This window comes from Podarcis gaigeae (assembly GCF_964106915.1).
Source record: "Podarcis gaigeae genome assembly, chromosome: 7".
Classification (NCBI taxonomy): domain Eukaryota; kingdom Metazoa; phylum Chordata; class Lepidosauria; order Squamata; family Lacertidae; genus Podarcis; species Podarcis gaigeae.
This window is the reverse complement of record NC_139683.1, coordinates 22684869-22711095: the sequence shown is the minus strand read 5'-3', so window position 1 is coordinate 22711095 and position 26227 is coordinate 22684869. Positions and strand designations below refer to the sequence as shown.

The following is a 26227-nucleotide window of genomic DNA, read 5'->3' as shown; positions in this document are numbered from 1 at the left end:
ACCAGTTTCTTTAATATAACATCTGAAGAAGTGTTGATTGACTATTATTTCATTATCATCTCTCAGCAAGCCTGGAGGTAGTGGGTACAACATATTTCATGGAATCAAATGCTACTTGATTCACGTCTGCCACAAATTGTGTATAGGTGGAGCCTGAATATGTTCTGGTATATTTGTGAAAACAATAAAATCACACCATGTGTCTATACATGCATCTCACCTATGTTGTCTATTTATACGTCTTAGCTTATGGGCAAGTTTTTCCAATAATGCTATAAGCTGCGCTTGGTGCCATGCCTCTTGATAATTATTTTCATGCCCTAGCTATAGTTATCCTGGCTGCACTGAGCAAATGGCTTATCAAGTCCTTTTTCATTACATGCAAGTTTTGGTATGTGAACAAATTTAGAAAGGCAAACGGAGGTGTCATTTGAACATCTTGTTTAGCATCTACAGTTACCTTACAGGTATTAATTTACTCAAAACACAAAGCCTTTCTATCTGCTGCAATACATTCAAAAACATTTTGCATGTTATAGATATAAGAGGCTTCTGTAATGAAGATTGTGAACTTTTTTTTTTTGTATTAACAGCGTTGTTAGACCTACACAGCATGTGAATTGATCACATTACTAGAACTAATGGACTCTTGAAAATGCTAAAAGCAACCTTTGAACTGGCACAGACTACATCCTTAGGAGTAGATTGTTGCAAAGAAAAAATAGATTTTGCTCATGCAAGCTGATAATTGCCCAATTAAGCAAAGCAAGAAGGTTGAAGTGTGACTTGTCTGGTGCTCTTAGAGGGATTGGGTTATGATAGACAAATCTCCCCCAGCGGAAGTGAAATACCGTATTTTCCCATGTATAACATGACCCCAATTTTGGGGGACACAGATTTACGAAGATGTGGAAAGATGACCACTGTGTATAAGACGACTCCCGTTTTTTAAAATTATTTTAGAGTAAAAAAAAAAAACAGTCACACACAGAAAAGTACGGTAATTCAAACAAGATGTAGAGTACAACCCCACCCCCAATACAAACCACACCCGGGGGGTGGAAATGTACAGAGACTATGAAAGTATCTTTCATTTCCCATTACATTTGGGCAACACAGGCACTTAAAGAGGTTTTCACTGCTTAAGCATCTCTCCTATTGGTTGAAATATGTTGATATTAGTTAAACATGTTTCCTGCATTATTGTGCTTTTTCATGCAGGTGACCTGACATTTCTTTGTTGCCAGCACAATGGTTCAAGAAGCATGCTTTCTGAAGGAAGCATGTTGCTCAGCTTAAAATGTGTTGCAAAAAATGTCTATAAAAACTAATACCACGTAATAGTCTCTTTGCTATAACTTGATTTTTTGAGAGTCTACATTGGGCCTCAGGATTTGGGGATGTGCAGTGTCCACTTCAAGGGACATGACTTTAAAATTGCCTATGGTCTTGGACCAGTTAATTCTTTTTCTGCTTCTTGTAGCAATAGCTGTGCTAGGTGGTGTATGATTTTTTTTTAATTGAAAAAAAGATTGAACTTCTGGATTCTAGCCTTCCAGTAACTTATCTGCTAAATCATCTCTGCTTCTTTCGAATGCCTCCTCCTATTGTCACTTTCAGACTGTCCCACTCACTCTCCAGGTGAGCTGCCAAGATCTAAGAACACCGAATGTTTTTCACAGACATGGACCACCAGAATGAGGCTTCCAAACCACTGGTGGTCTACGGTCCACAGTTTGGAACCCCTGGGTTGGACAACAAAAATTTGCTGGGGCAACTCCCATTGAAGACTGAAAAGTCTCCTTAAAGCAGAGACCATCTTGCTGGCAGATACTCCCATCTGTTCCTATGTCTTGTAAGTGATTAAATAGACATATGGGTTTTATACATATATATATTGAAGGCTTCTCACTTAGAAGGAAGCAGGTTTGCCTCTCATGCTCCTGCGCTTCCTTTCCATTTTTTAACAAATCCCAATTTCTTCCACACCACATGCCTCTCAACAAACAACACCTATCACTTTCACAGAGGTTACTGTTTAGAATTTTTGCCTGTTGCTAAGCAACACTTTCTTCCACACAGACCGGGTTCCATGTGCTAGTAGATGTGAATGCTCTCTTATCAAATAATGAAGTCTCCTCAGAGTCTGCAGTGCTTAACCTGGCTATATTGTTCTGAACTGCAGTAGCAGGCTTATTTTTTTTACCATCTGCAGGCAGTTTCTGTTTTTTATATTTATTTTAAAAAATTATATGCCTACCTCCTTGCTAGTACCTCAAAGCCACTACTAACAGCAATGTAAAACACACAAAATAGTAGAATAATAAAAAAACAAAAGCAGCAAATAAAATCAGCTGGCTATGGGGGAAAAAAATTATTTCCAGTTCAAAGGTGTGGGGGGGGGAGCTAGATAATGTAAAAGTGCCATTAATACGCCACCTTTCAAATTACAACAGTTCTATGGACTTCACTGCAATGGATGAATCATTGATTTTGGCCTGCGTAAAATGTGACTGGCGTAACTTGGGAATGCAGGAACCTGTGGCCCTTTAGATGATTATGCTACTTATTACCAAGAAAAAATATTAATCGCGTTCTAAACAATCGACTCAAAAGTGATTCACACATTAGGTAATTAAAGAGTTAAATACATAAAAACAACAGATACATTTAAAACAAGACTAAAACCTTAACAAGTGGGTAATCGTGGTAATGACCCATTTATCCAACTGGGAAAGCCCATCGGAGCAAAAATGTCTTCAACCTTCCAGAAAGTGGAGATAGCGGGCACCTGTGGTATCTCAATTTGACTACCAGCATGACTTTGACTACCAGCATGAGTTTGACTAAACTGCGGGACAAAAAAAATTCCTTCCAGTAGCACCTTATTTTTTTTTTTTTAAATATTTTTATTAATTTTAAGAGATACAGAAAAAAGAATAAAGGATAGTTATAAGAAAATAGAATAGAAGAGTAACAAATTTCCATGTTCTTTTTCCATCCAATCTAAAGGACTTCCCCACATCCTCCAAACCCTGCGTTCTCTGTCATATAAAACATCAGCAATTTGTTAACTTATTTCAAAACTTATTGTATCTTCCATTTTATCATGTTCCCTGATTTCAATTTTACTATAACCCAATTCTTATAAGCTTTGTATTAAACACAATAAAGTTATTTCATTATTTTACCTCTAAATTCTTGTGTCTTAATTTTCATTTCATTAACTTACATTTGCTGAAGCTAGAGTTTCCTGAAAGGTGCATTTTTTTAACATTCATACAGCTTATAGTGTTTTTTCAAATAGTCCTTAAACTTTTTCCAGTCCTCCTCAGTTGTTTCTTCTCCCAAGTCTCGGATTCTGCCAGTCATTTTAGCCAATTCCATATAGTCCATCAACTGTGATTGCCATTCCTCCAGCGTGGGTAAATCTTGTGTCTTCCAATATTTTGCAATCAGGATCCTTGCTGCTGTGGTAGCGTACATGAAAAAGGTTCTGTCCTTCTTAAACACTCTCTGGTCTACCATGCCCAGAAGGAAGGCCTCTGGTTTCTTAGGTAAGGTAAATCTCAGTACCTTTTTTAGTTCATTATGGATCATTTCCCAGAAGGCCTTCACTTTCGGGCAGGTCCACCAGAGATGAAAGAATGTCCCTTCCGCCTCTCCACATTTCCAACATTTATTGTCAGACAGATGGTATATCTTAGCTAGCTTGACTGGGGTCATGTACCACCGGTATACCATTTTCATAATATTTTCCTTCAAGGCAGTGCATGCCGTAAATTTCAAACCGGTGTTCCATAACCTTTCCCAGTCTACAAACATAATGTTATGCCCCACGTCCTGCGCCCATTTTATCATGGCGGATTTGACTGTCTCATCCTGTGTATTCCACTTAAGCAGCAAGTTATACATTCTCGAAAGTAGTTTACTTTTTGGCTCTAACAATTCAGTCTCTAGTTTCGATTTTTCCACCTGGAATCCAACCTTTTTATCTATTTTAAAGACCTCCTGAATTTGCGCATAGTGCAACCAGTCTCGCACCTTAGTTTTCAGTTTTTCCAAGCTCAGCAACCTCCAATTGTCTCCAATTTTTTCAATTATTTCCCAATATTTAGGCCAATGGGCCTCCATGTTAAGTCTCTTACGTGCCTTGGCCTCCACCGGTGAGAGCCACCTCGGAGTCTTACTCTCCAATAAGTCTTTATATTTTGTCCAGACCATCAAAATTGCTCTTCTGACAATATGATTTTTAAACAATTTGTGCACTTTAACCTTGTCATACCACAAATATGCATGCCACCCAAACGCATTGTCAGATGAGCTTCAGAAAAGAAAGTCCCTTCTTTCCCTAGAGGGTTCTTAACCCTCCATATGTCGACTAAGTCCATATTGTCAGTCATTTCAAAAAAGGTTTTAGGTAGTCTGCCATCTTTCGATATGTTGGCACTTTGTGACTTATCCATGTTTACAGACACAGCCCCATTCATATCACCCAACATAATGATGTTATTATAGTCCAAGTAATCCAGCATAGTCTCATGCAGCTTCCTGAAAAATTCCGATTTTCCCTCATTTGGAGCATATATTCCTAATATCAAAAATTTTTCTCCTTGTGTCTGTATTTCAATCGCCAAAATTCGGCCATGTTCATCTTTAAATAAGAATTTCGGTGACAGGCTCTCCTTTGCATATATCACCACTCCTCTTTTCTTAACTTTGTCCGAAGAAATAAATTCTTGGCCTAGTCTTTTATTAATTAGCACTTTTCTGTGGAGCCTTGTCACATGTGTTTCTTGTAGGCAGATAACGTCCAATTGTTCCTTTTTCAAAATGTGAAAAACTTTCCTTCTTTTTTCCGGGGAATTTCCGCCATTTATGTTCCAACTGAGAAGCTGCAGAGACATCCTGAATCAATTGACGGGTTCTACAATGGGGTGTCTAAGCTTCCCTCCGATCCCGGAGGAGGTAGTGCTGGTCCAGATCCAGGTGGAATGACTCTTGAAGGTGGTCCCGGTGGTGGTGGAGGCCAAGAAGCTGCAGCTCCTTTTTGCAGGTCCTCCTCGTGGTCGTGTAGGAACTTCTGCTGGTCCTCAGGTGATTTAATTTTTATTTTCCTTCCTTTGTAAGTAAATGAAAGTCCTTGTGGAAACTCCCACCTATAAGGAATTCCGTTGTGTCTCAACAATTTAGTCAGGTCTATATAGGTAGTCCTAAGTTCCAAGAGATATTTGGGTATATCTCTGTAAATTTCGGCCCTTTTGCCTTCTATCTCCAAAGATTTCTTGAAATGTAGGCCTAATATCTTATCCCTCTCTTCTCTTGATCTCAGAACAACTAAGCAGTCTCTGGACTTGTCTTTCTTTACAGATTTTCCCAGTCTAAAGGCTGTCACAATTTTAAAGTCCTTTTCTTCCTCAATTCCCCAGAATTTGGAGAACAAAAGTGTCAGAAATCCCTCTAAATTGTCTTTCTCCAGTTCCGGGATAGCCCTTATCCTGAGATTGTTTTCTTTACTTTTCAGTTCAACCAATGACAGGTAGGCTTGTTGTTCCCCTACCTGTCTTTTCAGAGGCCTTACTTCCCCTTTAACTTCATCAACCTTTATATTCGCCTGTTCTGCTTTTTGGTTGGCTTCCACAGCTAATTTGTAGTTTTCTGCCGTAGCTCCTTGCAGTTTCTCAATTGCCTGGGTGTGCTGCGAAACCTGTTCAGTTAATTTGCCAATAGAGGATGTAGCTTGGTCAATTTTTGATGTTTGATTGTCCACTTTTTGATTTAAAACTGCCAGTTGTTCCAAAATTTGTTTCAAAACTGTTTCAGATCCTCCAGTTGCCATATCTTCTGCAGCAGGCTGTACAAATTCCACCTCCTGTGCTGTCAGCACAGTTGGGACGGATGATCTGCGGTGATGAGTTAAAGTTGTTTGCATGAGTTGCCCAGATTTTTTCTCTTTTTCTTTATCTTTGGCTTTAGCTGCTCTTGTTCTCCCTGAGCCGCTCATTCCACACCTGCCTCTGTTCAAGGTCAAATGATCTTTTGTCCCATGGGAAAGACAAGTCCAAAGTATAAACAAATTAAACCACAAAGAATTTCAATAAAGTTCAATTCCCAGGCCACTATACTTCCACAGTCCTATAGGGGGAGTATTTCAAAGTTTCAAAGAAGAAAGGAACTATTTTCCGCCATTGAAGTTCCTATATTCCCCATGTTAAATTTTTGTAGTTCCCAAACACAAAAGGAAGGTTTCCAAAGCTTCCAGTCTCTTAGAATCCAGCCACAAGGTGTCAAGAGAGGCCCAAGCAACAATGTTAAACATTAATGTCTCAGTCTATGCAACAGTTTAAATTTCTGCAACAATGTCATCAATTTGACAGCAGTTTGACAGTTCTCTTCTATACACTGGCAGCCCGATGACGGGGTTATCCCTTTCAACTCCGTTTAGCTCAAAGATAGGGGGACAGTTCCAGAAAGCAAAAGTCCATAAGTTTCACAATTCTTTCCCTTTTATCCTCAAAATGCAAAGTCTATCAATGCACTCTTTCTTCCAGTTTTACAATCCCTTTTAAACACTTCAGCTCGCTTCAGAGCCCTTGCTTTGATCTAATTAGCAGAGTCGGGAGGCGGACTTCCTGTTACTCGCCTCCCGTTTTCAGCCGAATTTCTTCAATTTAGATTAAGAATTTAAACCCCTTACTCACGGGTATGTTGCTCCAATTCCGATATTTTCAAGAAGAAAGGTCAGCGCTCATCAGCAGCAGCAGCGCGGCTTTGCTTCCACGAAAAGAGCGATGAACTCACAGCGCCGCTCCCCCTTTCACGTTCCGGAGCCTCTTACGAGGCTCCTTCTCCGCTTCTGGGGGGGCTCAAGGCGCCCGCCGAGTCCCACGGCCGCAGGCTCGCTCTGCCTGCGGTTTTTCTTGATGGGTCTCCGCTTTGCCGCAGCGGACGACCCTTTTTCGCGGAGCCCCTCTTCACAGCACGAAGAGGACCGCCATTGCTGTTTCGCGCCGCCTCCGGAAGTCCCTTCCAGTAGCACCTTAAAGACCAACTAAGTCAGTTCTTGGTATGAGCTTTCGTGTGCATGCACACTTCTTCAGATACACTGAAACAGAAGTTTCCAGACCCTTCTATATAGTGAGAAGGTGGGGAGGGGTATTACTCAGAAGGCTGGTGGGAATGGGTGATAGGCAGATAGCTGTGATGAGCCTGTTGACGGCTCTTAACGACTGCAATAGGTCTTACAGGAAGAAGCAAGGGGTGAAAAGGTGAAAAATGGCTTTGTCATGTATAATGAGATAAGAATCCAAGGTCTTTGTTCAGGCCAGGTTTCTCCATGGTTTTAAGTTTGGTGATAAGTTGTAATTCAGCAGCTTCTCTTTCCAGTCTATTTCTGAAATTCCTTTGTAGTAAAACAGCTACTTTGAGATCTTGTATAGAATGTCCTGGGAGATTGAAGTGTTCTCCTACTGGTTTCTCTGTCTTGTGATTCCTGATGTCCGATTTATGTCCGTTTATTCTTTGGCGTAAGGTCTGGCCTGTTTGTCCAATATAGAGAGCTGAAGGACACTGTTGGCATTTGATGGCATACACAATGTTAGACGATGAGCAATTAAATAGTCCCGAGATGGTATGTGTGATGTTGTTGGGGCCAGTAATGGTGTTGTCCGGGTGTATGTGGCAGCAAAGTTGGCATCTGGGTTTATTGCAGGCTCTGGTGCCAGTGTCCGTGTTAGGTCTGGTTGTAGTATTATTGTGGGATAGGAGTTGTTTAAGACTGGGTGGCTGTCTGTAGGCAATGAAAGGTCTTCCTCCCAGAGCTTGAGAAAGAGAACTGTCATTGTCCAGGAGAGGTTGTAGATCTCTGATGATGCGTTGTACTGTTTTAACTTGGGAGCTGTATGTGATGACTAGAGGTGTTCTGTTATTTTCTTTTTTGGGTCTGTCTTGCAGCAAGTTCTCTCTGGGTATCAGTCTGGCTCTGTTGATCTGTTGTCTAACTTCATCTGTTGGGTATTTTAGTTTAAACTGCGGGAGGCAGTGGAAGACAGAAGTGCCTGGCGTGCTCTGGTCCATGGAGTCACGAAGAGTCAGACACGACTAAACGACTAAACAACAACAACAACATGCTATCTCGACAGAAATGCTGTTCCCCAGAACAGGAGGCAGCCGTACTAAAAGCCCTTGCTCTGGGCTTCTGCAGAGCAGGCTTCTGAGATCTATGAAATTTGCAGGAGAAACTCCTACAGAATGCAGCAATCTGCTGGGTGTGCAAGGGATAAGGCGGTCGCCCAATATTGCTGAACTACAACCCCCATTATCTTCTTGGCTATTCTAGCTGAAGAGCCAGAGGGACTGGAGTCCAATAACATATGGAGGGCCACAGGTTCCTCACCTTTGATGTATAATACAGGATGGTCACGGGGGTGGGTTAGATTTAATTAAAGTGGTTGTAACAAATCCCATCTATTCAAAATATTGCCACATGCTGCCATGGATAATTAAGCATTTTCCCTTTCTTCTAGTTACACTGGTTCTCTTCCTCTGAAAATTTCCAGTTAACACCCAAACAGATGCATAAAGCTGTTTCACTTAATTACTTTTCCGTACTAGAAAGGATGATAAAGGTACTTGTCAAGTATGCAGGATGTAGGAGAATAACCTTTGCTCTCCATATGATAGTATACCACACTCACCACAGTAAAATCTCTGCATGCGTTCAGGTGAGAGAGTTTCCAGTTAATGTGCTTTACATTAGTTATGCTATACAAACTCAAGGCAGAAGGAAGCTCAGTTAAATTATTCTGCCCTCACAGCTTATAAAGCATTTTTGGGTTTGAGTCGAGCTTTTCTATTCACAAAGCATTCCCTGAACTGCAGAGCAAGGTTCAATTGTCCCTCTGTATCAGAGAAAACCTGCCTGCATTGGCATTGTTCCTGAAATTTTCCTGCCTCACCTAAAAATAAATTATATCACTGGCTTTACAAAGCTCTTCCTGCTTGCACCCCACACTTTGCTCAGCCTTTTAAATGCTTGCCTGGTACTTTGCCAAGAGTTGGCATATTCATCCTCAAAAAAACTTTAAAAACCTCTCAAAGCAGTTTGCAAAAAAAAAACCACCACACCAATAAAACAATAAAAAATATCAGTAAAAACAGTTAAATAGCTATGTGAAACATTACCTTTTTCTTAAATGAGCAATAAGCTAAAAAATAAGGTTGAAGCACATGTCAACATTCTATACACCTGGGAAGGCTTCTCTAAATCCAATTGGTTTTAGCCCGCATTGAAAAGGGTGCAGTGAAGGTGCCTGCCTGGTGTCAAAGGGCAGGGAGTTCCAAAGGGTAGGTGCTGCCACACTGAAAGACTGATTTCTTACAGAACAATTATTATGTGGCAACAGATCAAAGCAGAAAAATAGCCATATATGGGGTAAGGCAATCTCACAAATAAACTCTCTTTTGAACTATGGCCTCTCCCTAAAGAGCAATAAAGGACTGTTCCTGATGCCTCCTCAGCTACTCTGGTAAAGCCTCAAAGTTGTTGTTTAGTCGTTTAGTCGTATCTGACTCTTTGTGACCCCATGGACCAGAGCCAGGCATTCCTGTCTTCCACTGCCTCCCACAGTTTGGTCAAACTCATGTTAGCAGCTTCAAGAACACTGTCTAACCATCTCGTCTTCTGTCATCCCCTTCTCCTTGTGCCCTCTATCTTTCCCAATATCAGGGTCTTTTCCAGGGAGTCTTCTCTTCTCATGAGGTGGCCAAAGTATTGGAGTCTCAGCTTCAGGACCTGTCCTTCCAGTGAGCAAACAGGGCTGATTTCCTGAAGAATGGATAGGTTTGATCTTCTTGCAGTCCATGGGACTCTCAAGAGTCTCCTCCAGCACCATAATTCAAAAGCATACAATTTGGAGGCTTTCCTCTCTTTTTGCTACCTGTGTTTAGTGCTGCACCCTTTTCTTCTTCATCCCCTAGCTCCTCCTCTCTTGGCCAGGACTGCAAGATTCAAACCCACATTTCAGATGAATGGCTTATGTTGCTTCTCGGTGAGGTTAAAAAGTCCACCCCACTTTTTCCTCCCCCTTGACATGCTAACAGTATTTTATTACAGGAAATAAAATTATAATCATTATCCCACACTGAATTAAGGAGTAATGCTATATCATGTTATGGGGGAAAGGAAAGAACGGATTACTGTGTCATGTTTTGATACGGATGCAAAAACCTACTCAGTGACGCTCTGATGAGTCAGTTCAGTGGGTGGGAGATGATTTTATGTAATAACAGTATCGTTCATTTTCTCTGCTCGCACTGTTACCCGGCAGCACACTTCCACTGCTCAGCAACCAGTGAGTCAGGGATGTGTACACAACCAAAATGGGTTATATCTCAAAAGGTTGACATAGGTAATCCAAATCTGCAGCTGGAGTAACCTTTGTATCTGAGGATTTCAAACTTCTTTCTGAACAGCTGATCACACGAGAGAGATTTTCAAAAGGCAAACGATAATATGTTTGCTCATGGTTCTCTTCCCATTTTTTTTTCTAAGAAGATCAAAATGCAAAAACAACATCAAGTGAGATTTTCAGCAGAACATTGCCGCATGGAGTTTTGTTCAGGATTCCGGACACCCCATTCCATTCCGCCCCTCCACCACCACTTCCCCAGTCCTTCAGTCCTGCACACACACACACACCCCCAGCAGTCAGTCAGCATTCCATAGTCACTGGACATGCTCAGTCCTGGGCTGTTCTCTTACGCCCTTCTCTCCTCCTCAGTTTCCCCCCTCTGCAGTCCTGCAAACCTTGCAGTTCCTCTCTAAGCCATGGGTAGGCAAGCTAAGGCCTGGGGGCCAGATCTGACCGAATTGCCTTTTAAATCCAGTCCACAGATGGTCCGGGAATCAGTGTGTTTTTCCATGAGTAGAATGTGTCCTTTTATTTAAAATGCATCTCTGGGATATTTGTGGGGCATAGGAATTCGTTTTTTTTTTCTTTTCCAAAATATAGTCTGGCCCCCCACAAGGTCTGAGGGACAGTGGACGGGCCCCCGGCTGAAAAAGCCTTCTGATACCATCTCTCTCCCCATTCTCCCTCTCTCTATTTGTGTGTGTAGCATCATTCTAGCGACATTGCCACTAAACTAAACATCAGCATTTGGGTCTCTGAGACAAAACCTTGTACTGTACTGCAGACTGCTTCTGTTCAGAGTTCTAGACATTTTGTTCCTCTTCCTCCCCACTGCTCTGTTTTCCCCTCACAACAGCCAGTCAGCACCCTGTGCCCACTAAACATACTCAATCATCACAGAATCAGATAATTGTTGGAAGGAACCCAAAAAATAATCTAGTCCAACCCCCTGCAATGCAGGAAACACTAAAGAATCGCTGGTGGATAACCATTCATCCTCTGTTTAAAAACCATCAGCTTCTGAAACAGCCCATTCCACTGACAAGCTTATCTCATTTGCTTGCTTGGGGAAGGGTTGGCTGGCAATGAAGTTGGAGCATTCCTGCCCAGTCCCAACTATATTAAAATATTTGATTTCTTCATTTATGCCTAAGGGCAGCTCTCACTGTGCACATTTAGAAATAGCTCCTTAGTGTGAACTAGGGAATGACCTACCCAGCGAATGAGGCTATGAGGCTTAAAACACAGCAAGGTCATTTTTACCCATGTTTTTATATTTTATATTGTATACACCAGAGAAGGGGGCAGAGATGTCTCCACTCAGTGCACACTACCTGGCTTGATTTCCTGCACCAAATTCCTATTCAGTGAAGCTGTCATCAGCCCATCTTCCTTTGATGTGTTTTCAGACAGATCATAAGGTAGGGTAAACAATTTTCATCTTTCATTCTCCAACTTATTCTCTCTGCCTTTCTAAACTTTACAGCTTCTATAAGTTTGACCCCCACCTCCCCAGAAACACTTAAGCTTCCCAGAACATGGCTGCTCTTGACTCACTGCTACCTCCTTACCATTTTTTCATTTATTTTACCCTCCCTCTCCCTTCTAGGGCAAGCTTTCAGTAATCTACCTTGTAATTATCAATAAAGCTTATTTTTTTCCTGGAAAATTTTCCTGTGTAGTCTCTGTTATTCCCTCCTGGGTACCTTGTGATGGGATTTTGTACCCAAACATGGGTCTTAAATTTATGCTATGTTCCTTTATAGTTTGAGATATATTAGTTTCTGGAACAGCTCTATGCCGCAACAGCCTGTCCTCAAGCAAAATACATCCAAGGCTATCAGAGGGAAAATATTCTGCTGGTACTACTAACTTGTATTCCAAAAGGGTTTAGTCCAAGAACATTGAAAAGAACTTTCAGATGTGTGCCCTGACCAAGCATGGCAATACACTGAAATCAATTTTTTACATTTCAACTGATTGCTACATGATTAAGTAAGCCCCATCAGTTAATTGTTCAGGCTCTCAGTCTTATCCAGCAAGCTTGCCCTTCCCTCTCCAAATACATCAGGGCACTGCAATTTCACAGGCATACCTCATCCTCCTTCTCTGCTGATTAAGTGTAGTTATTATTTGGAGAGGTGCTTTAAATTGCATGCAAAGGCCTCCGCCAATTAATCAATTAAAGACTGAATCCCTAATAAACAGACACCAGAGCACCAATTGTTATGCACATATTATACAATGCAAATGAATTTTAGTGAACTGAAGGGCTCTCATGTAAAGGCCATTCTTCTTGAACCAGTTATCTAGATCTTCTATTTTAGAGCTGTATTCCTCATATTTAAAGACTGCTTACGTAATCAAGATACTAGACACCTATAGTGGACCTACACTGGGGGGTCCCTGAAGCTTGAACTGTCATAGGCGGCCCCTTCACAACCAGCAATGAGGTCTGGGAAACCACTGTTATATTCTCCAACTCGGCTGTTCCACAACAGATCACCACAAATTGTGTTTTTGGGTATCTGCTTAAGTACTTTTGTGACCTGACCTCATCATTATTCCTAGGGTCTAGATCTCTGTTAAAAACGGGGGGGGGGGGGGAGAGAATACATCAGCCACAACAGAGCAGTTAGTTTACCACAACATTCCACCTTTACATCTGTGCTACTGACTCTCAGTTTTTTAAAGCAATGTGGATTAAAGATTCTTATGTGGCCTCTCTGGGAACAGGGCCTCTGAAGATTGTATCATTCATTTCATAGTAGAGCCACCTCTGTCTGTGCTTCACAACTGCATATGGCTGTCCACAAATAGAACAATTTTGAAAGTTTTTAATGAACTATCTCAGACAATCCCAATAACTCCAGCTTTAGCCTTATTTAATTTATATACTTCATATATGAACCAATTAAGAAGTAAGGAATTAATAACACAGCAGCTAGAATGGTAATAGAACTTGGAAAACTTTGCAACTAATGAATATTGATCACTGGAATAATAGTCTGGTAAACTGCCATAATGGAAAACCTGTGGCAAAAAATTGAAGGTGGCAAGGAAGAGAGAAAACAAGATAATTGTTGCACTGTAGGGTGTGATTTTACTAAATATACAAATGAAACAACACATGGACGAGAAATACTTACAACATATATTGCAATATGGCGCAAATAAGCCGACACTATTCATTAGGTTCACTCCTAGCGGTTAGTATTTTACCCCCTAGTGACCCATTTTTTTGTTAGTCTTGTTATTTTATGATTTATGTGTGTGCAGTTTTTTAACAAAAACTAATCGTCATCATCATCGTCATAATAACAACAAAACTGCTTATGGCCATCTAAAGCATTCGCCACCATCCAGCGCTCAATGAACTCCAGTCCCTTTAGGGTTTGAATTCACTGCAGAGAGGGTTGCAATTAGCCAAAATCTTGTGTATTTACAGAATCGTTCCTTTTACATTGCAATGGATTAGCACTAACTAATGTATTTAATTAACCAATTCAGTATTAATTAGACAAGGAGACTTCCCTGGGTCTGGGAGGAGAATGTGTTCCAGCCTTAGCACCAAACTGTTCAGTATCATGCCTCTACTTTCAATCGACGTGCCGAAGAGATGTCTTGTTAGAGGAAAAAGAAACAGCCAGTCCCGCTTCTGTATTAATATTAAAGGCAGTATCAGTTCAGGCTCTTTGCACAGCCTTCAGCCCACAGCCTGGCGAGGAGGATTCTAAATTCCCAGGAAATTTGAGGAGAAGAAAGGGATGGGAACAGAGAAGGGGGAAGAAGAAGAAGAAAAACCCTGAAGGGAAAGGAAAGAAGAGGACACGTAATTCTTATGGAAGAAGGCAACAGGAGGAGAAGAGGCAAGGGAACGTGAGATAGGAGAGAGCAGAAGCTCCGACCAGGACTGACAGGGGGCCGCCCTGAGGAGGCGGGCGAAACGGAGGAGGCGGGAAGCCATGGCGCCGCCTCCCGCCGCTCTCCCGCGCCTGGCCGGAGGCTGGGCGAGGAAGGCGGGAGGGCGATGCTGCTCTGGCCGGGCCGCTGACCGCGGTGCTGGCGCGGAGGGGGACGGAGGAGGAGGAGGCCCCGCAGGATGGGCTGCGGCGGGAGCCGAGCCGATGCCATCGAGCCGCGCTACTACGAGAGCTGGACGAGGGAGACCGAGTCCACCTGGCTGACCAACACAGAGGCCGAGCCCCAGCAGCCGCTTCCCGCCGCCGCCGCCACTGGCCCCGAGGGCGGCCACGCCGAGGCTGGCCTGAGGGAACCCGGTGAGTAGAGCTCGGGGCTGTGGTGGCGGGAAACGCGAGCCAGGCGGCCCGGGCCCTTCCCGCCTCCTCGCTCGGTCCTCCGCCTCGCTTCCTTCTGGGCTCTTCTCCACAGCCAAAGGTTTGGCCAGAGGAAGCCGAGAGGTGGGCCAGCGAACAGGTGGCGAACACCTCACCTCCCTGTTGGGACATATTTCAGAGAAGTGGCTTTGCATTTCAAGTTCTGTCGTCTGAGCTGCGCTCATGTATTTATGTATTTGCAGCCCTTGCTCCTCGTTCTGTGCGGTGGCTTGCAATGCAACCCTATTAGATCCTGCATATTCAGAAGAGAAGTGAAGACACAGTCACGGGCGGGGTTCTTTTTGGACCATTATCGCTCTTGCGACTTTTTATTTTTAAGCAGGGAGAAGGGTTAAAACTTTTCCTCCCTGCAATGTAAAGAGAATGCATGGCAATATGCAGCTCTGCTTAACTTACATCTTCATGTAACTTAACCTTATGCCAGTATCGTGATGCGTTTTTTGTTTTGTTTTGTTTTTTTGGTCCAAGACCTTGTCCGTATTATATAGGATGCTGCTGGTGTGACATTACAGAAAGATCAGGGAGGGACCTTTTGTTGCTGTTATAAGGAAAGGCTCTTCAACAGTCAGCAAAAGGGAGTTGCTGCTGAAAGGAAACCAGTGCGCAACGAAGATGGATTGTAGCCTCAGTTCTATAGATCCTGTGCTTTACCAGTTTGTGCCATGTAGTAAGTGGCACAAGGATTGTGAGGCTTGTTGTGAACAGGGCTTCACATATTTGGATGATTAGGCTGTCTGAGCAACCTGTCTGATCTGTGAACATGCAGATTTAGGGTTGTGCTTTAGTCAAGCTAGCAGTTCATAGTGTTGAAATCATGACTGAATGTTATATATTTCAATTACATGTTGCACATTTTCAGTTGCAAACATAACATCTTTGGTCTCTGTCCATTTAAGATGGATGCTGTGCTGTGCTTGTGCTTACAAGGATACAAGACAGTCCTAATGCTTAGCCAGCAGCACCATATCAACTTAGCAACGTAGAAGAACATGAAATATTGTAACTAGAACACACTTGCCACAATGCAGACGGTAGGACTTCTGCACCAGTTATGGCATTGTGCCAAGTCAACTCTCCTAGCAGCTGCTTACTAAAAGCATCAGCAGGAACGCCTTAGCATCTCTGCAGGGTAGGTAGAACTCTTCTTGACCATAACCAGTGAGAGCCTCACAAGTGGGGAATAGAAGATTTGCTCTGTTTTCAGAACTAATGCTGCAGATAAGAGGTTTGCAGTATTAAGAGTTCAAATGTTGTTCATTGAAAACAGCACCACTCGTTTCCTGTCAGCTAACACCAGGCAACATGTTAAATACAATTCAAAAGAGATAGATGGCTGTCTGAATCATGAAAACATTTGGGTATTTAAGGGGACTGGACATCTAGGGGCTTGCCCCGCTCCCTTTTGTCCCATGTTTTGAAAGCACGGGTCCGAGAGGCTTGCCACTTGTTCCGAAAGCATGAGTCCGAGCAGCTATGCTTTTGTCCCACTGTTTCCCCCTGGAAAACACACTCAGTAGCTCTAAATTGGAACAAACAGTAATCCATGGAAAACGTGATTGCTATTTGTTCCAATCCAGTGCTAAATTATGGGCTTCTCGGGGGGAGGGGAGCAGCTGGTGAAACAGAAGTGTGGGTGAGTCCTAAGATGTCTTCTTTTTTACATTGGCTTTGGAAAATTGCCACTGAGATGCTGCTGTGAGATGGTTTGCTGTAGTTTTAAAGAATGTTTTGTTTTATTGCACTGATATATTGCTTTATGTAGTTGTTACCCAGGCTAATATATTTGGTTAAGGGTGGGACTTTTTAAAAAAAATAAATATATGATTAAAAAGAGAGCAAGAATAAGGTTGGCAGAGTTGCATTAGAGACTGGGATGTGTGCATTAAAGCCCTGTTGAATTCCTCATCATTTCATTACATAGTATTTAGTGAAATGGGCTAGGTATCCAGGGGATATTACTGTTATTTATTAATTAACATAGATTTTGCTATGTATGCTATAATATTTGTCTTTGGAAGTATGTCTTGTTGGTTTCAAAGCAACCCAGCACCAAGCTCTCTGCCCAGCTTAGGGATGTATACATGTGTTTTAAAGTAGTTGATTTTTCCCACCCCAGTCAAATCACTGTGAATGTGTACATGATAGGTGGTCAGCCATATGACCAGTTTAGAGGTGTGTGCCTGTAATAGATTATGTGGATTTTTATTCACAATCCATCATGAACATCCTGGTGGAATTGCTTACCATGCAGATTTAAAACAGGGGGGAAAGCCCTCAAAGGAGTTTTGTGAATTGACTCTTTGAAATAACGTGCACTTATGGTCACATTCTGCTTAATTTTGGCATGGTGGCGGAGGGGGAAGGTAATACCCAAATGCTATTGCATTCCTCCATAAACTGAGGAAATATCATTTGCTGTTGCTAACTAGGACTAAGCTACAATTACCTAGGACATCAGTCTTTGGATCTTCCGATGGGTTTACTTTTATTTTTTGAAATGCAGGTGTAGGGAACAGTTTGCTTATAGCAGCAGAGCTTCCCCTTATGCTATTTCTTTAACTGAAATCATAGTGCTGCTGCAAGGAAATCCAGCCCCCCCTACATTTCAGTTATGTGTAACGTGTAGTTTGAAATAATAATAATAATAATAATAATAATAATAATAATAATAATTTATTATTTGTACCCCGCCCATCTGGCTGGGTTTCCCCAGCCACTCTGGGCGGCTTCCAACAGAGATGAAAAATACACTAAAATGTCACATATTAAAAACTTCCCTGAACAGGGCTGCCTTCAGATGTCTTCTGAATGTCAGGTAGTTGTTTATCGCTTTGACATCTGATGGGAGGGCATTCCAAAGGGCGGGCGCCACTACCGAGAAGGCCCTCTGCCTGGTTCCCTGTAACTTGGCCTCTCACAGTGAGGGAACCGCCAGAAGGCCCTCGGAACTGGACCTCAGTGTCCGGGCAGAACGATGGGGGAGGAGACGCTCCTTCAGATATACTGGACCGAGGCCATTTAGGGCTTTAAAGGTCAGCACCAACACTTTGAATTGTGCTCGGAAACGTACTGGGAGCCAATGTAGGTCTTTCAAGACCGGTGTTATATGGTCTCGGCGGCCGCTCCCAGTCACCAGTCTAGCTGCCGCATTCTGGATTAGTTGTAGTTTCCGGGTCACCTTCAAAGGTAGCCCCACGTAGAGCGCATTGCAGTAGTCCAAGCGGGAGATAACCAGAGCATTTACCACTCTGGCGAGACAGTCTGCAGGCAGATAGGGTCTCAGCCTACGTACCAGATGGAGCTGGTAAACAGCTGCCCTGGATACAGATTTGACCTGTGCCTCCATGGACAGCTGTGAGTCCAAAATGACTCCCAGGCTGCGCACCTGGTCCTTCAGGGGCACAGTTACCCCATTCAGGACCAGGGAATCCTCCACACCTGCCCGCCTCCTGTCCCCCCAAAACAGTACTTCTGTCTTGTCAGGATTCAACCTCAATCTGTTAGCCGCCATCCATCCTCCAACCGCCTCCAGACACTCACACAGGACCTTCACCGCCTTCACTGGTTCTGATTTAAAAGAGAGGTAGAGCTGGGTAGCAGAACTCTTCTTTAACCTAGCCCTCAGAATGAATCCATGGGTTATAACCAATGCTAGTCCTACTCAGAGCAGCCCACTGAAATTAATGAACCTCAGTTAGTCATATCTATAATCTCCAGTGGGTCTACTCTGACTAGGACTAACACTGAGCAGGACTAGCATTGATTACAACCTCAAAATTTGTTTTCTCAATTTTGCCTTCTGATTTTTGTAGCCTGTGTATGAACCACCTATACATTTTTAATATATTTGAGTTTGGTTATATTTGTTATTGTCTTTGAGTAAGCAATGGTTAAGATTTAGCAGAAGTTAACTGCTTGCAAGTCTTATTGTATAAAGTAGGAGACAGTTTAACCATTCAGCTGAAATCAAAGGGACATAAACATTTATTTTTCTTAGACATTTATATACTGCTTAATTACTTGTATTTCTAAGCAGCGTACATAAAAAAGCAATCCACACAAAATGTGACAATAAAAAAAAATACTGGTATAAAGCCAAACACCTAAATTTGGCTGGATCTTATCCAATATTATAATTCTCCACTCATTTTTTTTTTCTTCTATTCGTTTTTTCCTCCTCATATCCCCTTTTTATCTTAATTTTCAAACTGCAGCAGAGGGTGATTTTTTCTACAGTAAACTGAAAAGAGCAATAATGGCTATAAACAGAAGTTTGAAATACAGAAACTGTAAGACCTTTCCATTAAGATCATAACAGAATTTAATGTACTCAGTAGTAAGCAACACACTTAAACCCGCCGTGGAACTTTTTACCTGTACCAAACAATTGGTGAAGAAGAAATATCCAAAAACCGGTGTAGCGATATCAGTCATCTGGGGTGGGTGGTATGAAAAGGCAAAGCCTTTAAAAGACCAGCAACGGTGCTATACTTTTGTGAATGGTCTCAAAAAAATGGGAGGGGAGGACAATTTAGCAGTAGTTCAAGTTGCTCCTAAAAGCTTCCATTGAAAGAGAAAATGTAGCATGAAATCCTCCTTTCACAGACTATTAAAACTAGAAAAATTATGTATTGCTGTTTTAAAAGCAGTCTTGTCACTCTGCTTCATTAGCTTCATCTAGAAAATCAAAGCAAACTATTGAACTGAAAGGTTTTGCATTATCAGAAGTATTATTGACAGTTGGATTAGTTTTTCCATAGGCCAGAGATCTGCAATCTCTATAATCACAACCCTTTTAGAGGGAGTTGCTTAATTGTATAGGATCCATTGCCTTCCCGCCCCCCGAAAACACTCTTAAGGGTATATTTTTCTGTGTTGAAACAACATTTTGTTATGTATTATAGCTCCTCCCGTTGCTCAGTCCCTGCTTCTGCCAACCTAGCAGTTCGAAAGCATGTCAAAGTGCAAGTAGATAAATAGGTACTGCTCTGACAGGAAGGTAAATGGTGTTTCCGTGCACTGCTCTGGTTTGCCAGAAGCGGCTTAGTCATGCTGGCCACATGACCTGGAAGCTGTCTGCGGACAAACGCCGGCTCCCTCGGCCAGTAAAGTGAGATGAGCGCCGCAACTCCAGAATCGTCCGCGACTGGACCTAATGGTCAGGGGTCTCTTTACCTTTAGTACTTCTAATGCTGTTCCAAGTGCTATGTGGGGAAATATGGTTTTAGAGTCACAGATGCATTTTGCATTATGCCCCTTATATTGTAAATAGGCAATGACATTTATACATGCTCCATTTTGGGAAATATTTACTTGCTGATCTTCTGGTTTTAAGTGGTGTGTGTGTGTGTGTGTGTGTGTGTGTGTGTGTGTGTGTGTCTTTCAAGGCTGTACCGTTTGCTTGCTTTGCTACCACAGTACTGGAGTGTTTATCTAGAAGTTTGTCATGCTGTTACTTAAACTTAGGCAGATGTACTACCCCAATCACCTGTCTCTATTACCTGTTAAGGAATGTCTACGAGATTATTTATTTCATTTATATTCCATCTTTTTCTCCAAGGAGCTCAAGACTGCATACAACATGTTTCTCCCTCTCCTCATTTAATCCCCAAAACAGCTCTGCAAAGTGGGTTAGGCTGAGTGGCACTGACTGACCCAAGGTCACCTAGTGAGATTCATGACTGAGATTTGAACCCTGGTCTCCTAGGTCATAGTCTGATACTCTAATCACTACACCACACTTGCTCCGATTCTTGCTAGTTGAAGCACTTGCCGTTTGAAGAACTAATATATATCCACCTACATACATAAGGAATCTAAACCACCACCATCATTGTTTTACTTGACTGCTGTTTTGCCAAAATCCCATAACTGGGTGTCAGCTTCATATTACTATATATTTGGAGATGAATGTAGATAACGTCCCCAGTGTAGTACTGTACTTGCAAGTAAACATGTCTCTTACATGCACTTTAAGTTAATAAGATGTGCATGGATTCATCATGCATGTTAAAGAACCCATTACATTGGATTTGCATTGTGTCCAACACTTGTCCATCGTCATGTATCTTCTTCTTCTTTGAATTTGTTAGTTGCTTTATCTTGCCAAGGCCAACCCAAAGCAACATACAACCAACCAGATAAACAACTTCCCGCCCCACATAGATACATGCATGGAGAGCCACCACAGAGCATGACTTTGGGTTTTGTGTGTTCCTAGCCTTTTATCCCACTTCTAGCACCAGCTCAAGTGCTATGAGAGGATGCTGAAGATTCTCCTTCCCCACCCTTTCCCTGTTTCCTATGAGTAGTCATATATGAGCTCTCTCTCTTGTGAAAAACATTTTCTCATATTATGTAACATTCAGGTAGATTTGTAGGGTTGGGGCAGAACATAGTCCTCTCGTGAAGCTGATATGCAAGTCTCTGTGACTCAGTCTGTTATGGACTACAGAAGGCAGAGTTGTTAGCTTAACACCTGCCCAAAACTGATAGCATCCCACCATTACTAGGTCATATCATTTGACACTTGTCTTAATACTAATTCACTTGGCCTAGCTCTCTAGATCACATGTGCAAGGACTATCTGCACTGGAGCATTCTGTGTTCTTGCTTTTGACTAGATAACACCATAAATGAAACTGCTAGAATTTTTTTCTTCTTCCCTGCATTGCAGGTAGACAGGGGACAACCATGGACTGAGCATGGACATAATATCTAGATTGATGGCAGTCTGTATTTTTGCACAACTTCTTTCTCAAAATCTATGACCGCCAGCTACCAAATATGTGTTTGATGCTTACTGAGAGTAAAATATAATATAGTTTATGTGGATGCCACAAGCATGTTACTCTTTTCTACAGTAGTCCCCAAGTGACGCCACTAGTACCGAGCAACTCTACACCCACAACTTTTATACCTAGACTCAAAATATAAGGGAACCCCCTTCCCTTCAAAAACACACACACACATTTCTTCCATCACCAGCTCCCTCATGAAAGCTTTGAGGGCAGGAAGGTGAGTCCTGGCAAATGGAAGGAGCCATCTTTTAATGACAAACCCAATCTCCCTCTCCCATGAAACTGGCATAAGGTGATATATAAAACAAATTAAAAATAACATAAGCATGCACTATGCATCCCAGCTATGCATTTTGCCTTCCATCTCCATGTTGCCACACAGCCTACCCATCACGGCTTTATTTTAGCATGGCAACAATGGTGTAGCACAGACTTGGCCAAATGTCAAGCTCATGCAGGCGAATGGCTGACCCCGTGCAGCATTATTCACTTGAATGCCGTTCTAAGCAGCTTCCGTGCAACTTACTTGTGTGAAGCCTCAAAACTCCTGCACAGATGATCAAAAAGCATGAAAGGAACGTGCTGTTACTTCAAGACTATTTGTTCTTGAACAGATAAATATGAATGCATACGTAATTTTTACATGCTATTTTTGGTACTTTCCTCCTTTTTTGTTCTTTCCCCTGCAGTTTTTTGGAGTGCATTCTTCCACAAAGCTTGAATATTGCTTCATTCATATGATTTGACGCTTAAAGAATACTTCATTAGCCCTCTAGATGCTCCTGTGTGGGAGGAGCATCCTGTAATCTTGCGTTGACTTTTAGCACCAGAAATGGGACTGAACCAATTGTTTTCCTTTCCCTGCATTGCAGATATACAGAGGACAAGCAAGGATCTGCTTTGATAAAGAGTCTTTCGTCATAAACATTTTTTAGGAGGTCTCCAAAAAGGATCACAGACTTCCCGTGCAGTCTTCTTGCTCTAGTTATTTGCATGTAGGTGGTGATGTGCACCCTTACAAATGCTATTTAGTTGGTAATATAGCACTTGCAAGAATAGTGATGTTGAAATTAACTTGAGACAGCCCTTTAATATTCCGTTTTATGGAGGACTTGGGTATGTCTGTGCTGTGCACGCCCCCCACTTACAACTACTGACAAATTTGATATGTTCCATCAGGGTATCAATGCTTAAAGGGATACATGTAAAATATTTAGGCTGCATGTCGAATCTAATTGGCGTTTGCTCTGGATGCAGTATGTGTACAAAATAGAAATATTGATGCAATGCCTGGTCTCATGTGAGTTAGACTTCATTGATTATGAAACACAGTATCACTTCCAAATACCAAGCAGCGTTCCTTACCATTCCCTAGTTTACAGCATAGACTTAAGCAGCACTCTGCTTTGGGCAGAAAACCGAAAAATTTTCTTGTTTCAGAGGGAGTCGCATAAAGAGGTTGGCTGAATATATTGAGCCAATTGTGCCGTTATCTCCTGTCTGCTTTTGCAGCTGCTCTCAGTCACCTGACACAAAGTAACAATGCCTTCAATTTTTCGTGAAGCATATATGTAACCAAGAATCATGCAGACAAAAACCACCCCCAGTGATTATACGTATTTCCTTTTATCGACAGCTTTGTTTGGTTCTGTATGCGGGGCTTGAAGCAAAAGCTATGATTAACTGATAAGAGCATGTGAAAGGTTCATTATGTGGCAGATAGACACGTATAACTGAAGGAGCTGGCCCCAAAGTTCACATATATTTCATATCAGTGGTAGCATCGGTAATCATAAGGCTTGGTACTTGGCCAGAAAACCTTGAGACATGTGCAAAATGTTCTGTAGGTGGTATTGATTGATTGATTGATTGATTGATTGATTGATTGAATTTACACTCTTCTACCTTTCCTCCCCAAGGAGCTCAGGGAAGCAAACTGGCCATCGGCCTCTTGCTGATGCAGGACATATGCTGCCACAGCATCCCTGATACAGAATCATAGAGCTGGAAGACACATCAAATATTGGCTTGATCAGGAGTGGAAAACCTTCTTGGCCCAGATGGCCAGATTTTTCTCTCTCCCAAACCCTGTGGGCCAACTTGGGTGAGACGTGAGCGAGGCCACTGACCTGTCAATCTGACATCACAATTACTTTAGATGAGAGGTGGGCAGTTGACCCATAGGGGTGAGGGGAGGAGTCTGACTTGCCAGTGCATTCCCCATAGGACTTCAAAGGCACCATGGTGCCCACAAAGGCCATGTTGGCAACCCCTTCTTTACCCAAACCATGAAGGCTTACCACAGAAACTTTCAGATGGCTCTGCTTGCTTTCTTTGACAGGTTGCACACAGTCATGTTGTTTCACTGAGACATGCTATATGATGATTGAAGGGCCCTGGTATATTTTATCTTTTGGAGAGAAAAAAAACAGCTGGGTGAAGAGCTAGATCAAACAGATGGGGAGGAAAACCGGCCTTTCCCCCCTGCCAATTCCCCAGTGCCCACAGCTGTTTCACCCGATAAAAAAGCAGGGGGAGGAAATTATGTAACTACACATAATTTCTGCCCTCAGGATGGCGAGAACGATTTTATAGCAAAAGTTCACAGAAATAGAAGAGAGGCAGTATGGGATGTTCTGAGCCATACAACGTATTTTTCCACAGCAGTATGGTTGCACAAAAGCAGGAAGTCAAACAGGACATAAACTATTAGCCATGGTATTCAACAGATTACTATTTATATTTAAAAGGGAATAGAGCAGGAGAAGAAGAAAAAAAATCAGTGTTCTATTTTTGTTTTCAAAGACATGTCTGCTTTGCTTATGTCTCTCTGAATAATAATTCAGGATCTCGTGCTCCTAACTTCTGTTCAGTTTCTAATTTGCTGGAGGGGGATAGGAATGTGCAAACGTAAAAACCATCTTTTGGTAATTGGGCATATACAAACTGTTCACAAACAATTCTGTGAAACTGACTCATTTTGTTAATATCTCTTTAACTTGAAAAATGTGTAAAACACCAGTAAATGTTTTGACTTAACAAAATGCGATTTTGTGTGTTCTTAGGAATTCTGGAGGATAGCAAATCAACTCAGACTTGTACCGGAAAGTCCTCAGCTGCAAGTGGAATAGGTAGTACTGAAATGAGAGCTCACTGTGGTACACAATGTACAAAACTGACAGTTCACCCCACTGGAACTTCAGCACACAAACAACAAAATGGCTTTAGAACCACAGAGGTAGGTGCAGAACTACATTTCGAGTGACTCCTTGTACACACTGGTATCCTCTTGAAGCTGGGCTAATGCTGTTTCTCCTCAGCTAAAGGCCTGTCACAGGGCTATTAAGCCTGTGTCCTTTATACCGAAGTCATACCTTCTAAACTAGTGTTTCTTTTTTAAAGTCACAATGAATACATTTCTCATATTGCAAGGCTCATGACAAAGCAGTAACTAATGGGAATAATGGCATGCGTTGAACCTGTTTTAATTAAGGACATAAAGAAGAATCAAGTGAATATATTAATACTGCTTTGCTGTTATTTTGAAGACTAGTCATGAGCTGCTTAAGTAAATGTTACAAGTAGTGCAACATATCTCCTATTGCCCACTGGGTGTTCCTGTCGCATCTCTGAGCCTGCCAAGCATCCATAAAATCCAGCGGAGCGTCTGTGAAGAAAAACTGGTGATTAATCCAATTGAACATGGTCTAGATCTCATGTTAGGACCTACTTTGTGGTAGCAAAGTATTGGAGGATGATAGTCTCAAGATTAGCCCAGGAGCTGGAGGTTTCCCACCCCGCTTTACATTTATACTTCCTTTGAACTTCACTAGTCATTTTTTGTCCATTTGGGGACAATGTAATGTTCATGGAGGTCTTTATTATCCTGAACACAACTTGGTGTCATCTACAAACTAGTCCATGTTCCTCCTCATCCCTGACTTCAGATCCTTTATAAACAAGTTAAATAACACCAGTTAAACAGAGATCACTTGTGAGTGGTAGGGAGTACGTTCCTTGTGATTACTTTCCAATTACTTTACTTCCTGTTTGCTGGGTAAAAATGCCACTGTATCAACAATTTGACTGGCGATTACTACAAGATTACTACAAGATCAGGATAGAGATATTGCTGAGTTTTGCTTGTTGTTTTGATTGGAATATTTTGATAATTTTTATTTTACTCTTGTCTTTTCTCCTTGTTTAGGAAGTTTACTTCTATGAAACATCTTCTAAGCATCTTGCATTAAACTAATTTACTGTACACTCTTTTTAAACAGGCTAAATGGGACAACAAGAAAAACGTCACAAAAGAAGTCGCTATTAACGCCACCAAAACAATAAGACAAATTAGTAACAGAAGAATTACAAAGAACTGTGTCAATTAAAAGAGCCAAAGGAGAAGATGACTGAATTCTGCAATATTTTGCTGCACTTTAACTGATAACTTAATGTGAAGATCTCAAGATGTTTTATTTTTCATGCTGAATGTAGTGGACATCTGCTGCTGAGTGCCTTTGGAAAAACCGCTATCCTTGCTCTAAACTGCTGCCAGCATTGGACGCTTTTTGTTCTATATTGCCATATTGGTGAGGCTGGGCCAGCAATTAGAACACAATATGTTTGGATTATATACATTGCCATTTAAGTAATTAAT

At 41.9% G+C, this 26227-nt stretch overlaps 1 protein-coding gene across 1 annotated transcript; it reads left to right on the top strand.

Moving 5' to 3' along the window:
- Window positions 1-13813: 13813 nt before the first annotated feature.
- On the top strand, window positions 13814-25974 carry BAALC (BAALC binder of MAP3K1 and KLF4). Its single transcript, XM_083749494.1, has 3 exons — window positions 13814-14692; window positions 24636-24808; window positions 25851-25974. The coding sequence occupies exons 1-3, from the start codon at window positions 14515-14517 to the stop codon at window positions 25956-25958; spliced, it is 459 nt and encodes a 152-aa protein (XP_083605620.1). The 5' UTR covers window positions 13814-14514; the 3' UTR covers window positions 25959-25974.
- The last annotated feature ends 253 nt before the right edge of the window (window positions 25975-26227 follow it).